The sequence below is a fragment of the Stylophora pistillata genome, chromosome 5 (genome assembly GCF_964205215.1).
Source record: "Stylophora pistillata chromosome 5, jaStyPist1.2, whole genome shotgun sequence".
In the NCBI taxonomy this organism is placed as follows: Eukaryota; Metazoa; Cnidaria; class Anthozoa; order Scleractinia; family Pocilloporidae; genus Stylophora; species Stylophora pistillata.
Window position 1 is genome coordinate 27,214,668 of NC_142523.1, and position 18,077 is coordinate 27,232,744.

Below are 18,077 nucleotides of genomic sequence, written 5' to 3' on the forward strand. Positions count from 1 at the left end.
TTATATTATAGTAAATGATAGTAAATTACTAAACAAATGGGGTCAAATCCAATTGAAATCAGTTCTTGTTCGAGTTAGTGGGGTTTTGCTGTAGAAGGACATAAAGTCAGTTGAAGTTGACAAACAAGTTATATTTAAATTTTTCAAAAGTACAGTTTGCTTGCCTTTGAAACTCTTTAAATGTCTTAATTCCTCCTAGGAAGACTGCTGGTCCCAATAGTAACTTAATTTTTTTTTTTCACAGTGAACAATGTGAATTATGGATATATCAACAAAGTTGAAATGGTAAATCGGCCACCGTAACGACTACAGAAGCTGACGTTTCGGGCGTTAGCCCTTCGTCGGAGCGTTAGCCCTTCGTCGTTCTTCGTCGAGCGTTAGCCCTTCGTCGAGCGTTAGACCGTCATGGTTAACGCTCGACGAAGAACGACGAAGGGCTAACGCTCCGACGAAGGACTAACGCCCGAGACGTCAGCTTTTGTAGTCGTTACGGTGGCCAATTTACCATTTCAACTTTGTTGATATATCCAAATTATTTCGTTACTCCCACCGACGCAGCCTCAAACAGTTTCTTTGGAAACTATCAGCCTTTTATGGTAATTATGAACAACTTGAAACAACGAAAAGTCTTTGGGGTATAATTGTTCCATAAATATTTTTTTGTGCACTGACGGGGAGTCAAAAATATGACCCTAAAACAATTTTCAATGGAGTGTGCAAAGTAAGTCGAGATTGCTTTGGTTTTGCTTTACTTCACTTGGCACCGTGATTGGTCCAGAAAGCTAGCACCACATTCTAAACCAATCAGATTCAAAACCTGAACTAATCACGACTTAGTCAGTCGAGGTTTCCTTGTGCTTAAAGCAGTTTTTTCTTTCGTGCATAATAACTGTCATGGACATGAAAGGCTTTTACGTGATGTAGAGCATGTTTCCTTAGTTTTTTGACCAATATCTTATACCTTAACCAGATGCTCGGTCAAGAATTAACATATATTAAGAACTGGACATACCTGCCAAAGGAGGCGAAGGGTGTCAGAATGTGACTAAGGAAGAAAGATCGTAAAGGTCACATTGTTTACCGGGCTTAACACGTTCTTCTACTCAAAGTTCTTGAAATAGTCAGGACCTTGAGGTGACCAGAAACAGCACGTGCTTGAACGCAAAAGAAATCAGTAAAACTGCTGGCATCAACGCAGCCACTGTTGGAAAATCTGCCTTTTTTTTGCAAGCCCTGTTGTTTGTCTCCCCATCCCTTTCATTTATTCTCCATGTATCAAAAAGGAAACCTTCCGGCTCAATCTCTGCTTGCAAATGATTTTATTGAAGCACTTAGAATTGAAAAACCAATTGGAAAACCAATTGAAAAAAGTGTTTTAGTTAAGATCGCGTCAGTTTTTTGGATACTTCACTCTGAGCAATGTACGTTATCAACATTTCAAATGAAGGAACAAGAGGAAAGTGTTTGTCTTTTCTCTTAAAGGGCCTCACTCAACAAAGATGCATTGTGGGAGTGGTGGCCTTTCTCAGTATTTTTTGTATTGCAGAAAAGGAAAGCCTTCTGTATGTATAATATTGTTGGGCTAAATGTTTGCAATCTTGATCGAGAACCGGCTTTTGCGATTGCGACAATGAAGCCATCGATAAAAGGTCGTCCTGCACGATGAAAAGGCACCGTATTATATGGCTGACTAGATCATTTTAAAAGCATTGAATGGCCAAAAGACAGCTTTGTGATTTACCAAGGAAACGAGCAGCGATTCTAAAGAAGCCCTCCTACACAGCATTTCGGAGGAAATTCAAACAGAAAGCTTCTCTCGGCTCCTGGGTGACCGTCGGACGGGAAAATGTTCACAATCGATCTCTAGCCTAAGGCCTACTGTGGGACCTTAAGTTGCCTAAAGTTTCCTTGAGTTGCCTCAATCAATCAATCAATCCTTTATCTAAACACGTGACAGCTAGGAGTACAGAAGTTCTCGTTAAAACGTGTACGTGTATGTACAATTAATAAATAAAACATCATTTCTGTAAGAATACAAATTTTAAGTAGATCTATTAACTAACTAAAAAAAAGGATCGAAGATCATAGACAAGAGCTATCAACATAAAATTACAATATTAACAATATTAACAATAACGATATTTACAATCACTACCGCTAAGCCATGTGGGCTTTAAGAGAACGCTTGGATGAAACAATATCTTGAGATTCTCTGAGTTTAGGGGGTAGCGCATTCCAAAGTTTACTAGCTAAAGATGAAAAAGACCGATGTGAAAACTCAAGATTAAAAGGAGGTAAATCTCGCCTGGTACTGAGCCCACGTAAACTATACGGTTCATTTCTAAAATTAAAAAAATCACTTATATAAGTAATCCCCTTATCATACAAGCGCTTATATAACATAACTAACGATTGGAATTGCCTACGATTCTCCAAGGACTTAATGTCGGCCAACTTGAGGCGGAAGTCGTATAACACAGACCTCGAGAAGCCTAATATAGTTCTTAATATAAAGTAATTACTTGTCTCTATTTTAGTAGTCTCCGCGTTACCTACTCCCAGCAAAAGGGGACTGCAGTAGTCAAGATGAGGGAGAACATAGGCCTTATATAAACAAACTAACACGTCCTTTGAAATAAACTTACGTATTCTCCGCAAAGCCGAAGTCTTTGCGCATCCCTTATGTAGATGTTGCTTTATGTGCGCTTTAAATGTTAATTTGCTGTCTAGGACCACCCCAAGGATTTTGAGTGTGTCCTTCGTATGGACATTACAATCATTAAGATGGAAATCATACTTGTTTGAAGACGGGCCAATAGCGATAGCTTGTGTTTTGGCGGCATTAGTCTGTAAAAAATTCATTGAGAACCATCTCGATAGAACGCTCAGATCAGAGTTAATTATATACTGCGAGACTGTTGGTGAGACATCAGAGACGTAATGAGTAGTGTCGTCAGCGTCTAGCCTCAAGGACGTATTAGTAATAAAATAATTAAGATCATTAACATACAAATGAAATAAGAGTGGACCCAACAGGGACCCCTGTGGTACACCAGTTTCAACGGTTCTCCACGAAGAATATACACCTCAAGTTTGACTCTCTGTCTCCGTCTAGTAAGGTAAGCGGTCATAATTTCCAGCGCGTCATGCGTAGAACCATATGCCTTTAATTTAGCTAGGAGAAGCGGGTGACAAACAGAGTCAAAAGCTTTACTTACATCGATAGCCACCGCTGCAACAGCTTCTCTTCTGTCAAGACAGGCTCTCCAATCTTCCGTAAATTTCAATAAGGCCGTGCAACACGAGTGACCCTTGAGAAAGCCAGACAGATTCGGTGAGAGTCGCCAATAAAAGGCTTCATAGATTTGATCGAACAATACCTTCTCATATAATTTCGATAAGGAAGTGAGAACAGAAACTGGATGATAGCAGGTCTTATCCGTCATACTTTCCTTCCTGAAAACAGGAACAACGTCACTGCTTTTCCGAACTATTGGCCATTGACGATTGGTAATAAAATCATTCATTAAACGGGTAACTGGCTCGCCAATAACAGGTGAGGATAAACGAAGGGATAATTATCAATAGCTGGGAACAGACCCTTATATAAAACCACCATGACATTTTATTCAAAAACCCCTTATGTAAATCATCATCGTTACATAGCGACAATATAGAGGTACAAATATAAAACTCCTGGATGTCAAGTACGGTTCTGACCTTCACGATCGACGATCGACGATCGATATCAACATCTGCGCGCAGAACCATAGATGTAACATTTTACCATCGCAATAAACAACTGGACACACGTTTAACATGGATGTGACATTTTAAGTTTAATTAATCAATATCAACATCTGGGCAAAGAATACGCACTGTATGTAAAGAGTTACGATCAACACAGACCCCTAACCGTAAGATACTAAGATAAGTATCAACATCTGGGCACAGCCCCCACGTGTAAGACACACTAATATAAACCCCTGAACGTAAGGAGCAACGATCATTATCAACATCTGGGCACAGTCCCCACGTGTAAGACACACTGATATAAACCCCTGAACGTAAGGACCAACGATCAATATCAACATCTAGACACAGCCCCTTCGTGTAAGACACATTGATATAAACCCCTGAACGTAAGGAGCAACGATCAATATCAACATCTGGGCACATCGCTCCATATAAAACACACTGATATGAACCCCTGATTGTAAGACCCCTGATTGTAAGAACCCCTGATTGTAGGAACCCCTGATTGTAAGAACCCCTGATTGTAAGAAGCCCTGATTATTAGAACCCTTGATTTTAAGACCCCTGATTGTAAGAATCCCTCACTGTAAGACCCCTGATTGTAAGAACACCTGATTTTAAGAACCCCTGAATTGTAAGAACCCCTGATAGTAAGAACCCCTGATTTTAAGAACCCCTGATTGTAAGAACCCCTGACTGTAAGACCCCTGATTTTAAGAGCCCCTGATTGTAAGAACCCCCGATTGTAAGAACCCCTGACTGTAAGACCCCTGATTGTAAGAACCCCTGATTGTAAGAACCCCTGATTGTAAGAACCCCTAATTTTAAGAGCCCCTGACTGTAAGACCCCTGATTCTAAGAACCCCTGATTGTAAGAACCCCTGACTGTAAGACCCCTGATTGTAAGAACCCCTGAATGTAAGACCCCTGATTGTAAGAACCCCTGATTCTAAGAACCCATGATTGTAAGAACCCCTGACTGTAGGAACCCCTGATTGTAAGAACCCCTGATCGTAAGAACCCCTGATTGTAAGAACCCCTGATTGTAAGACCCCTGATTGAAAGAGCCCCTGACTGTAAGACCCCTGATTGTAGGAACCCCTGATTTTAAGAACCCCTGAATTGTAAGAACCCTGAATGTAAGACCCCTAATTGTAAGAACCCCTGATACTAAGAACCAATGATTGTAAGAACCCCTGATTGTAAGAACCCCTGATTGTAAGACCCCTGACTGTAAGACCCCTGATTGTAAGAACCCCTGATTGTAAGAACCCCTGATTGTAAGAACCCGTTTGTAAGACCCCTGATTGTAAGAACCCCTGTTTGTAAGAACCGCTGGATCATTATCAATAGCTGGGAACAGACTCTTATATAAAACCACCATGACATTTTATTCAAAACCCCCTTATGTAAATCATCATCGTTACATAGCGACTATATAGAGGTACAAATATAAAACCCCTGGATGTCAAGTACGGTTCTGACCTTGACGATCGACGATCGATATCAACATCTGCGCGCAGACCCATAGATGTAACATTTTACCATCGCAATAAACAACTGGACACACGTTTAACATGGATGTGACATTTTAAGTTCAATTAATCAATATCAACATCTGGGCAAAGAATACGCACTCTATGTAAAGAGTTACGATCAACACAGACCCCTAGCCGTAAGATACTAAGATAAGTAGCAACATCTGCCTACAGCCCATCATGTAAGACACATTGATTAAAACCCATGGATGTAAGAAACAACGAACAATATCAACATCCGGGCACAGCCCCCACGTGTAAGACACACTGATATAAACCCCTGAACGTAAGGAGCAACGATCATTATCAACATCTGGGCACAGTCCCCACGTGTAAGACACACTGATATAAACCCCTGAACGTAAGGACCAACGATCAATATCAACATCTAGACACAGCCCCTTCGTGTAAGACAAATTGATATAAACCCCTGAACGTAAGGAGCAACGATCAATATCAACATCTGGGCACATCACTCCATATAAAACACACTGATATGAACCCCTGATTGTAAGACCCCTGATTGTAAGAACCCCTGATTGTAAGAACCCCTGATTATAAGAACCCCTGATTCTAAGACCCCTGACTGTAAGAACCCCTGACTGTAAGACCCCTGATTGCAAGAACCCCTGATTTTAAGAACCCCTGATTGTAAGAACCCCTGATAGTAAGAACCCCTGATTTTAAGAACCCCTGATTGTAAGAACCCCTGATTGTAAGAACCCCCGATGGTAAGAGCCCCTGACTGTAAGACCCCTGATTGTAAGAACCCCTGATTGTAAGAACCCCTGATTTTAAGAACCCCTGACTGTATGACCCCTGATTGTAAGAACCCCTGATAGTAAGAACCCCTGATTTTAAGAACCCCTGATTGTAAGAACCCCTGATTGTAAGAACCTGCGATTGTAAGAACCCCTGACTGTAAGACCCCTGATTGTAGGAACCCCTGATTGTAAGAACCCCTGATTTTAAGAACCCCTGACTATAAGACCCCTGATTGTAAGAACCCCTGATTGTAAGAACCCCTGACTGTAAGACCACTGATTGTAAGAACCCCTGATTGTAAGAACCCCTGACTGTAAGACCACTGATTGTAAGAACCCCTGATTGTAAGAACCCCTGATTGTAAGAACCCCTGATTGTAAGAACCCCTGATTGCAAGAACCCCTGACTGTAAGACCCCTGATTGTAAGAACCCCTGATTGTAAGAACCCCTGACTGTAAGACCCATCATTGTAAGAACACCTGATTTTAAGAACCCCTGATTGTAAGAACCCCTGATTGTAAGACCCCTGATTGTAAGAACCCCTGATTGTAAGAACCCCTGATTGTAAGACCCCTGATTGTATGAACCCCTGATTTTAAGAACCCCTGACTGTAAGAACCCCTGATTGTAAGAACCCCTGATTGTAAGACCTCTGATTGTAAGAACCCCTGATTGTAAGAACCCCTGATTGTAAGAACCCCTGATTTTAAGAACCCCTGACTGTAAGAACCCCTGATTGTAAGAACCCCTGATTGTAAGACCTCTGATTGTAAGAACCCCTGATTGTAAGAACCCCTGATTATAAGACCCCTGATTGTATGAACCCCTGATTTTAAGAACCCCTGACTGTAAGAACCCCTGATTGTAAGAATCCCTGATTGTAAGACCCCTGATTGTAAGACCCCTGATTGTAAGAACCCCTGATTGTAAGAACCCTGATTCTAAGAACCCCTGACTGTAAGACCCCTGATTCTAAGAACCCCTGATTGTAAGAACCCCTGATTGTAAGAACCCCTGATTGTAAGAACCCCTGATTGTAAGAACCCCTGATTGTAAGAACCCCTGTTTGTAAGAACCCCTGATAGTAGGAACCCCTGAATGTAAGAACCCCTGATTGTAAGAACCCCTGAATATAAGAACCCCTGATTAAGAACCCCTGATTTTAAGACCCCTCATTGTAAGAACCCCTCACTGTAAGAACCCTGATTTTAAGAACCCCTGATTTTAAGAACCCCTGATTTTAAGAACCCCTGATTTTAAGACCCCTGATTGTAAGAACCCCTGATTGTAAGAACCCTTGATTTTAAGAACCCCTGATTGTAAAAACTCCTGATTGTAAGAACCCCTGATTGTAAGAACCCCTGCTTGTAAGAACCCCTGATTGTAAGAACCTCCGATTGTAAGAACCCCTGACTGTAAGACCCCTGATTGTAAGAACTCCTGACTTTACTGAGACTCCTGATTGTAAGAACCCCTGATTGTAAGAACCCCTGACTGTAAGACCCCTGATTGTAAGACCCCTGATTTTAAGAAACCCTGATTGTAAGAACCCCTGACTGTAAGAACCCCTGATTTTAAGACCCCTGACTGTAAAACTAGCTGGTAGCCCATAAAGCGAGAGGTTGTGAGCCGAATTCCTACAGTACACAGCATTTATTCTTTTTTTTCTCTTATCAACGGATACATCTCTGCATAAAAAAATTTATGGAAAGACAACATTTGCCTTTCTTACGCTTGCATTTAAAAAATCACGTGGAGCAAATAAGTCATCCGAGAATTCGTAGAGAACTTCGACAGATTTCGAATTCAACTTTCTTAACTTTGGAATGATGTTAATTCTTGTGTTACTGTCGATTTCATTACGGAAATACTACTTTTCAAGTTTGACAAGTGCTTCGCTTTATTGTAAATTGAAAATCAAAATTACTGAAATCAAAATTACTTATATAAACTTTTCATAACTGCCAACAGTATAATAACACCTTTATTTAGACACGATAATGTTTAAAGCTGAACAGCTTGTGGGGTCGTGTGCAAATGCAAATAAACTCTAAATTGAATAAATTCAAATGTATTTCAGTTGTTTGGCTGGATTAACAGGAAGGGGGGTATTGTAGTTGTGAGAACCAATATTAATGATCAGAAATGAATGAATGGATAATATCAACTATTAACTGAGGGAGTTTGAGCCTCTATTGTTTAGATGATCACTGAGCAAACCTTTTAAAATCAGTTTTGCTTTAAAGACCCTCAACAGTGTATGAAAGAAGAAATTATTAAGGCCACCATTACATATCGACGAAAAGAACTTTTCTTTCATTTCATTTCATGCACATAGTTGTTTGTAATCTTGTTGATACTGAAATCAAAATGATGTGAAACCTATCTATTGCCAGAAAAGAAATTAATGGATACAATAAACAGTTCATTTAGAGAGTGCAAGTCTTTATTTGTACCATCATTGAGCTAACCCATCCGTTTTGCTTTCAACGAATGATTTCTTACTTTGTGTCACATTGGCAATAATCATCACCTCCCCTTTAATTCAGTTAATCAAGTTGCGAGATTCACTTATAGTTTATTATTATACAATGAGAGATGTTGAATACACTTATATTTGCCTAGTGCTGAACCTGGACCTCATTCACATTTATTATTATTTGTATTGACAGCATCAAAAGACATGCAAATAGACAAACTATTGATAATATATCTCATACCTTTTTTGAAGAAAAAACAACATCAAGGAAGGGAAATGAAGTTTAATTTGAATAAAACCCATCCACAACTTGTATCACAACTTAAATAGTTGTATTGCTTATAAAAATATGAATTACAATATGGGTAATACATAATAACTTATTAAGAACAAATCACTAAAAATGAAATAGAAATGAAAATTTATGGATTAAGTTCAACAATTGAGATTTTACTACAAAAATACAAATTATTAATTCTTGAAAGTCTGCAAAAAAAAGAAAATACATTTTAATCAAATAAATTCTTCAAAAGATCTGCACTTTTTCCTTCAAGTTTTGAAATAGTAACTATACTTCATTTCAAACCACTTACGATACTTAGAATTCTACTATCTTCATCACAGTCACTCTCATTATTACGGGGATATTTACAAGATTCCTACAAAATATATAAAACAATCAAGTTTTACTTGTTTGTGTTTGACCACCTATGTCTTCAAAGTTGTTTTCAAAATGAAAGGTTTACTATTCACTTAAAAAAGACTTGCAATGGATAATTTTTGAAATACATCATAAAAAGTAATTACCCCTTCACTAAACCTTGCGAGCCTTCTCTTGCGGACCTAAACAAAAATGATTAATTGGAGTTTTACTCATATTAAAGTATTTCCCAAGACTTATTAAGACGTATTAAGGGAATAATTTCTCCAGTGTTCAAAGAGTTGCAAAGAAACCATCATAATCATCATTTAAACCCAAAAAATTTCACCTTGCTTTGCTGATAATTATTACCATGCAGTGCTGCACGTGCAGTTGAAATTCAAAGTACAATGAGGAAATTGGCATTTGACCAACACTTAGAAACTCATGGAAGAACAAATTCACTGCACGCCAGTGAGTTTGCTGGATTTTTCCTCATATTAGAGTTTTTTAGGAACATCAATTGACGAGCACGTCAATTGCAGACAAAGATATATCTAGGATTCTTAAAAGCCATAACTGGGAATATCCAGTAAATCAATCAAAGTCCAATTTTGCACTTTAGCCAGTTAAGCCATATTAGTTTTGGCAGTTTCAAGGAAGTACAGACATTACCTCCGCAGAATCCACCACAGTTTCATCCAAATTTTCACCTTCACCAAGATCAGCCTGCCATATAAGTAATATACAATGAGTTATTTGAATTTAGTAGACAATTAACATGGGGCATAAAAGTGATAATTTCCCAATTTCCTGTTTTGCTTTTAATAGCACTATATACAGCCACATCTCACTCTGTGCAAAAACAGATGCCTTCACTTATACACTAATATATACATACTACTGGTATACGCATTTCTGTTAATGTGGATTTTTGGAATACTACTTTTCAGATATTATCTGGTTTATTTATTGTTAATAAATACAATTGCCAGAACATTTGCATTATTTACCTCATTTTCTAAGTCCTGAGGTCTTTGGGCCTGTGATTGAATTTAGAATACATGGAAATGGACATGCCAAGATTTAGAAATTCATTTGGAAGTAATATATCTGTTAATGAACCATGTTGATATTCCGCTCATGTAAGGTTAAAAAATCTTTAAAAATATACAACAAAGTAACTTAAACTTACTCTTTCCTCTGTTTGTGGTTTGCTTTTGGCCCTGTCTAAAGCCTCCTGAAAAAGTGGAATTCATAATAAAGTATATGTAATTCAAAGCACCACTTTATAAAATACATTTCAAATAAAGCCAACGATTGTATTTGCAGTTTCTTCAATCTTGTTTTTATATTAATTTTTCTTTTCTACAAAAAGAAAAAAATTACATCATGATTTCTTTCTATCAGCTGTTTACATCAATAAAGCTACATTTGTTTCCTAGTTCATATAGTGCTATCTTTGTGGTGTCTGATTGGTTTATCCAGAAAGCCAACAATGGTATTTTCAGTTAATTTCCTCCTTATTGTTTGTATTTTTTAATTTTTCTCTTCTACCAAAAAGATATATACCATGAGTTCTTTCTATAAGCAGTTTACACTTCTTTTTCTAATGTACATGCATTGGCATTTTTGTGCTGTATGTGTGGTATACGCAGATTTAACTGTCTTTGCTACACAATTTTGAATCTACAGTGTATTTAATGGTTGCCAATTCATCTGTGATCTACCAAACTTACAGAAGCTTGCAATTCAATTTCCTGCTGTAATCTTATAGCTCTGTCCCTTTCCAAGAGGTCCCTGTAAATTCAAATTAATGTAGTTTGAGTTAGAAAACTTAAACCATTATGGTTATAATGAGATCAACCTGAACAATAGTTAGTTATAGTACACTGCAACATTAACCTGTGAGCCTTTAGAGCATTTGAAGCCTCCTTGCCTTGGTGTATTGCTTCTACCAACTCTCTTGTAAGGCTACTTTCATTTCCTTGAAGACATAGTCATCCATACCATTAATACACAACGAGATAATTATCAGTGTTAAATTGCATAATTTAACAGAACATCATACACTTGAGTTTTTTTCATTTCCTGGTTTGTTTGTTTGTAAATGTTTTTTAAAACTCCCAAATCAGAAGAAAATCAGGAGATTTGAGATTTTTGTAAATTATGATTATCAGCTACAGGATTACCATGTATGGGATACCTTTGATAGGTTACAATTTGAGCAACAAATTGGAAGCTCAGATGCCTGCACTGACCTGCTATCAAACTTCCAACTATCATCCTGTTGGAAGTTAATGTGGGGTGCATCACCCTGATCTCCACATCTTCACTTGATTGTTGAGATTGTTGATGTTTCCCACAAGCTATGCAAATAAGACATTCAATTCATTACATTACTGAGGACATGACAATGTCTCTTTTGGATGGTTCTGTTCAAAACATATTACTTTTGCATGCATTTTTGTTGAACAACTAATTTGTGTTTGTTTCCTAAATTTTATTTTCCAAGACAATGTTGTGATTGACAATGAACTATGGAAAAATCTGTTTGAGGTTACATGCCTTTTGAGAGCTGACTTTTGTTGTCCAATAAACTGCTGTTTCATGGTAAAAGTGGGAAAAAAATTTGAAAATGATTTCCTTGGGATACAGCTTGATAATCATGTGAGTCACCAGGAGAACCACCAGTGTCTCAACAACTAATAATTATAATAATAATAATAATAATAATAATAATAACAATAATAATAACAGAGGTTGGTAATCAAGCCTAAACACTTACCACTGTTATCAAAATTGCTGCCTTGAAGGGAGGCACACAGATAGCAGGTTCCCAACACATCTGATATATCCAGCAAAGCTCTGAAATGAACCAGTAGTGTGTACTATATTCAATGAAGTGATAGATACAATACTACAATATGACCTGCACATCTCAGCTATTATTGAAATATGTTTAACTAGAATCACTTATCCCTAATGAAATGAAATGCAAAGCATGACCACTGTATAATTCTTTGCTCTGATTGTTATGAAGTTATATTGCAGAGATTTATAGGAGGTGTACCTTAAGGTATCCATGGCCTTTTGCGAAGCTTTGTAGCGGATGAGCACCAAAGGAATACAGTCCTGGTGGCACTGCTTTCTCATCTGAGTTCAATTTTTAGATAATAAGATTTTTTTGAATGTTATAATAATAATTGCTTTTAATTGTATAAATGCACAACATTAATTTTGTCTTTCCCTTCCAAACAATATCGTGCAGAACCTCTAATTTCATAAGACATGCATTTCATTTCAGTGTATTTTGATGTATGTCACCTTCAACTAGTGATGACTCAACTGTATAATTTAGGGAATGGGAAGAATTGATTAGAAATGTCAAAACATTAAGTGACGTGTTTTATGTCACAATTCTAACACTACAATTGGACGCAAAGCGCTAAAAAAACTAAACATGAACACAAAGTTACATGTACATTTTATACAATTATGCGAAAACACTATGAACCCAAGATAGACCTCAGTCAGTTGTAATACTACACTTGATTCTAAATTGCAACATTAGAACTTAGAATTAATGAAATGTGAGTCCCATGAAGAAATAATAGTTTAATATTTATTTATTTAATAATTTAATATTTACATTGCGCAAATTAACATGTCGATATGATCAAATGCGCATCACAACAATGTTCGGGGGACTTTGGCCAGACTGCATCAGCAGTTTTACAAACAATCGAAGGAAACTTATTTGAAGATGCCCCCTCCCTCCAATTCCCAGTAAACAGGCCAGACCACATCACAGTAATCTCGTGAGTGGGTTCTTTAACGTCCCCTGCCTAACCAAATTATCTAATTAATAGATGCAGGAGACGGGACCTACGGTTTATTCGTCCTTATCCGAGAATACTAGAATGTCTATCCATTTCTTATTAAAGAAAGGTAGCGCATTCTCCTCAGTTATTTTAAGACCTTGAGTGTTGGTCCGGCCGGGGCTCGAACCATCGACCTCAACCTCCCGCACAACAGTCCAGCGCTCTAACCAATTGAGCTAACCGGGAGGCAGTTAGCTCAAGAAACAAGGTCATGTATAGCTGTTGGCTCCTAAGAGGTTAATCCCCAGCATTTGATTAGGTTTCCCTGCAAGTTTTCTGGTTGTCATTAATGGTGCAGGCTGGAAATAGGCACTTTGAGAAAGAATGTATTTCATTCAAACACAAAACCCCCTGACATATAGCAAGGTCATGAACCTGACTGCAACACAATCTGAAGTTTCACATGCTTATGACTAGGCCAACTGTGACTTGTCCATCATAACCAGAAGAGACTTTGTATGCAACTCTTATCTAAAATCATCCCTACAAACCTTCACACACTTACTTCTCGTGCATTTATGCACAGGAATGGTAGCACTGGGGGCACATCATGTGCTACCATTAGTTTTCTTAGAAGCTGTAAATCATAGGCTGGTCCACATCTTGGGTCTAACAGTAAGAATGTAGAATCAATTGAGCACATAACTTCTTTGCAGGACCAGATTAAAATGATTCATTCCAAGTCTTTACTTACTCGCTTCTGCACCAACCAGTTGATCCACCTCCTCTTCCACTGTTCCCACTGAAAAACATTACACGTCTTTTTTTAACTTATTCTCCCTTTCTTTTATTACATTATTTTACAATATTCATGTTCAAAACCTATCAAAATATAATTTGAACTAGGATTGACAAGCCAATATTTGACCTTTAAAATTTGCATATAATTATTGGATTACACTATTACCTTCTACTGCCTGTGCAGCCAAAATGTGGCCATCCATTGCCATAGGACAGCATGTGACTACTGACTCTAGGAAATTGAGAACAACTTTAGGATGAATGATTACAAAGACTATAAACAGCATGAATTGACTACTTTCAGCTATAAGTTTTGTCTTTCAAGTTATTACAACTCTCATAGTCTTTTCAAGTGGGTATTTCATTCTTAATATCTCTTTGTGCAATATAATTATGCCCATCCCGTTTGTAACTCAACTCCAGAAATAATTACATATTGAACTTCCTTCATCTTTACCATATAGGCTTTCAACAAACATCTCTGCTCTTTTCTGGTCACCTAATTGAAAGGAAAAGAAAAAGAGAAAAAAAGGAAAACAAGTTCATTAAAGCTGCAAGAGCAATGCTACCCTACACTTTAGTTCTCCAGACAGAAAAAGTGTGGAAAGTATACCTACATGTACCTGCTACAATGGGTGCTTGATGTACTATTGGTGATGAAGTAAAGATAGGTCTACCAAGTTCCTCATCACTTGTGTTTTCATCTGAAGTAAAAAAAATAGGCAGTTAAGACTGGATATGGCTACTACTACTACATCCCACATCTTTTTGAGTACCCAATAGATGGTAACAAATAGTCATATTCATAATAATAAATTAATGATTAAAATAATGATAATAATATCAAAGAGAAATGAAAAATTATAGTGGCTACCTCAAGAACCTCACCATTCCTCTATCCATCTATCCTTTCGAATTCTACAGTCACACTCACTCGCTCGCTCACTCACTCAACCAAGTCAACATTATGGCCTCACCTCCATAGGAGGCAGTGGCCATAAAAATTATTTGAAATCAAATAATATATGGATGGCTATTTTGGGGTCCACCTAAATTAAATGTTAACACAAGTTTTTACGTGTTTGTATACTCTCATCTAAACACCAGTTGACATGTTCGCGTTACAGCCCCATTTGTTGGAACCAAATCAAGTTTCATTTCTGACTATCCTACAAGTTATTAATCATAACACATAATGTCATGTACCTTCTGGAGGGTCTACCACAACCACCTCGTTGGGGGCTCTCGCTACCCCAATTCCAACATTTCCAGTTCCTGATGTTGATTGCCCTGTTGTATCAAGCATTAAAGAAAAGAACGATCGGGTTGAAATAAAGTGATTCTCTTGGAAAGTATTCTAGGTTACTTAACATCATCTTTTCACAGAAACTGCAATTACTAATGATAACATCACAGTCAATTAAGCTAAGAACGAATTTCAATCGGTAAGGAATGTTCTCCAATTACCGATAATTGGCGGGTGCTTGATCGTCTAAGAAAAACCTTTAATGCATAAATATGATATGAACTTTTCGTTAATAATCACCTGCTGCACCATCTCGATCTTGATTCGTGTTATCTGAAAAAGAGAGAACGACGTTATTAAGTTAATTTAAAAGAAACTGAATCATGTAGTTTAGCCGAGTGCAGGTTCAGCACATCATGAATCACTTAAGATCATCTTTTCATGGAAACTGCAATTACTATCAGAACATCACAATCAATTAAGCTAGGAATGAATTTCAATCACGTCCTTGGCAAGGAGGCAAGGAAAGTTCTACAATTACCGGTATATGGCGGGTGCTCGATCTTCTTCGAAAAACCTTTAATGCTTAAATATGATATTGATCTTTTCATTAATTAATAATCACCTGCTTCGCCATCCTGATCTTGATTCGTGCTATCTGAAAAAGAGAGAAAGACGACGTTATTCATTACATTTCAAAGAAACGGTCTGATGTAGTTGAGCCGAGTGCAGACATAGTTAAATATGGTGCAGATTAACATGAGTACTCCTTGAATGAGACAGATATTCGTAACCATAATTCTACTAGACATTGTTGTTCTTCAGTCCCGTGAACAAATGAACTTTTCCGAATACACTGTAAAAATGCATTTTCTACGTTGTAAGCAGAAGATCTCTTCAGCACTTGTACCGTGTACTAGTGAGTCAAGACTCGATTCAACTCGGGCCAGACCCCGCCACTTGCGCATCGTCGCTCGCGTGAAGCATGAAGTACCGCAACGTGCTCTATCTCCAAACTTCAGCATACTTTTAAAAGTTATGTCGGAAGACTTGGTTCGAATTTTCCAGTAATCCTCGTTAAAAGTTTATCGGGACTGCTGTTGCGACTTGGACATGTCTTGTCGTTATGCAAATGTTTTCTTTCCCTAGGGCCTTTTCTAACTACGAAGTTGACTTGCCCTTTTCGTGAAGAGTTATCTTACCTCGATCTAATCGCATGAACACTCTACAGCGGCTTTTGAACATTGCCTTCATTGTATCCCCGCACATATCATCCCATGTGCCAGCCAGGGTCAACAGGTTAGAACCACTGACAGTTCGATAAAAGAGCAATCTAAAAAAAAAAAAAAAAAACGGTTAACCGCTACATAATACATATTTATAGGCCAGAAATCTGTTACTTCCTATTAACTATTTGTCAGCTTTACCTCGACGCCTCCCTACTATTTAGATGCTGCCTGAAACCATTCAATACGATCTCTTGCAGATTGGCTGTACTGGAGTTGTTCGGAAATTCCAGCTGGGTGACTCTTCCACTACTTTCCAACACCCGCTGGATGTTGGGACGCGGTACCTTCAGCTGATCGCAGTAGCGTAGCAATATGAAAGAACGTTTCATACTTCTAGATCGTCTTGTCCTGTCCGTCGACATTGCTGCTTGAGTACTTTATCAACAAAAACGGTCGAAATAAATTAAAGATGTAAGAGAGTCGAAGCGCTTTAAATGTACTCGCCGGTAAATGACATGACATTTGAAAACTTACATCTCATAATTGCTAATGAATATTTTTCTCACTTTGACGGCTATCTGGATCCATTGGGATCACATGTAGACGTCCCATTGTGAACAATCACCTTTAAATGGGCCGTTTAATAAAATAAAACTGCAATCAGTTTGGATAATAATTATTGTGATCCACATTATTGAATGCTAATTTGATCAAGGAGGGGTCAAGAAACAAGCTCCTTTTAAGGATGCACATCATATAAAAGTTGCCACTTTCAAACGAGAACATACGATTGATAGTCTTTATATTTTAATGAATTATGATACACCGTCAGTTGTTTCCGATGAGAATTTTTATAAGTTCGATCCTTCACGTATCGACATTTTTTTTTTCCATCATCGGATGGAATATACGGTCTTCCCTCTATTTTGGTGCATTCCTTGTTCACCTGGCTCTTTAATTCGTGTCTGTTCAGTTCTCAACATTTTAGAACACAATTGATTCTTGGATGGTATGGCCAAATGTCAAATTATTCAGCTTCATAGGATCGTGAAAAAGGTGTTTGAAGGGCTGTTTTGTCGCAATTTTGCAACAATTGTCACACTTTGCTATATCTGTCGCACTTTGTAATAACACTTGTCGCACTTTATAATTACACTTGTCACACTCTGTAATGAAAAAGCTGTTGCACTTTGTAGTAACAGACTTTACTACATCGCTTGCAGCGCCAGTGGGCAAGATGAAGTGAACCTTGTGTTCTGATTGGCTACCGGAGTAGGCAAGATGGGCCGATCTTGCCCGGTTGGGATTGCCTGCATTGATCTCGCGCATGAAATAAAAAAATAATTAGAACTATTTTCGTAATTCTTGGGCAATTTCGGCGATGGAAACGCAAAAACTGCTAGGTGATAATCAAAATAATGCAAACAGAAACGACTTTCGTGTGCTACAAATGGCTTTCGTTCCAGGCTTTTGAATTGAAGTAAGCGGCCGACCATTTAACTTTTGAGGAGAGGGGAAGGGGGGGGGGTGATTTCTGGTGATGAAAAATTTTTTTTCCAGCAATCTGCTGGGCAGGATATTTTTCCATTCTAAATGCTCTGCGGGATATTTTTTCCCTCCTGATTTCTCTGCAGGATTTTTTTTTTCCTCAAAGAAAAGGGTAATGTGTTTACATATACAAAATGTATTTACAAAATGTATTTACATTTACACTGTGGTCATTGCAGCAATAGTTCTAATATAGCTATGTTTTCGGAAAGTAATTCTTTACAATCGTTTTATATTACATCAAATAAAG

At 37.9% G+C, this 18,077-nt stretch overlaps 1 protein-coding gene across 11 annotated transcripts; it reads right to left on the reverse strand.

The window, feature by feature from the left end:
- Positions 1 to 8,807: 8,807 nt before the first annotated feature.
- On the reverse strand, positions 8,808 to 16,716 carry LOC148731175 (uncharacterized). 11 transcript variants are annotated; one of them, XM_088760560.1, is made up of 20 exons: positions 16,478 to 16,716; positions 16,253 to 16,383; positions 15,676 to 15,708; positions 15,351 to 15,383; positions 15,011 to 15,094; positions 14,428 to 14,508; positions 14,262 to 14,303; positions 13,971 to 14,036; positions 13,758 to 13,805; positions 13,569 to 13,672; positions 12,253 to 12,335; positions 11,968 to 12,047; positions 11,441 to 11,548; positions 11,085 to 11,166; positions 10,919 to 10,979; positions 10,375 to 10,419; positions 10,193 to 10,222; positions 9,855 to 9,908; positions 9,347 to 9,382; positions 8,808 to 9,198 (listed from the first exon to the last, which is right to left on the reverse strand). In XM_088760560.1, the coding sequence occupies exons 1-20, from the start codon at positions 16,699 to 16,701 to the stop codon at positions 9,115 to 9,117; spliced, it is 1,509 nt and encodes a 502-aa protein (XP_088616686.1). In that variant the 5' UTR covers positions 16,702 to 16,716; the 3' UTR covers positions 8,808 to 9,114. The 11 variants fall into 11 exon arrangements, 10 of the variants coding, with proteins under 10 accessions (XP_088616686.1, XP_088616685.1, XP_088616691.1 ...); XM_088760559.1 differs by having other exon boundaries at positions 14,422 to 14,508; XM_088760565.1 differs by lacking the exon at positions 13,971 to 14,036.
- Between the last annotated feature and the right edge of the window lie 1,361 nt (positions 16,717 to 18,077).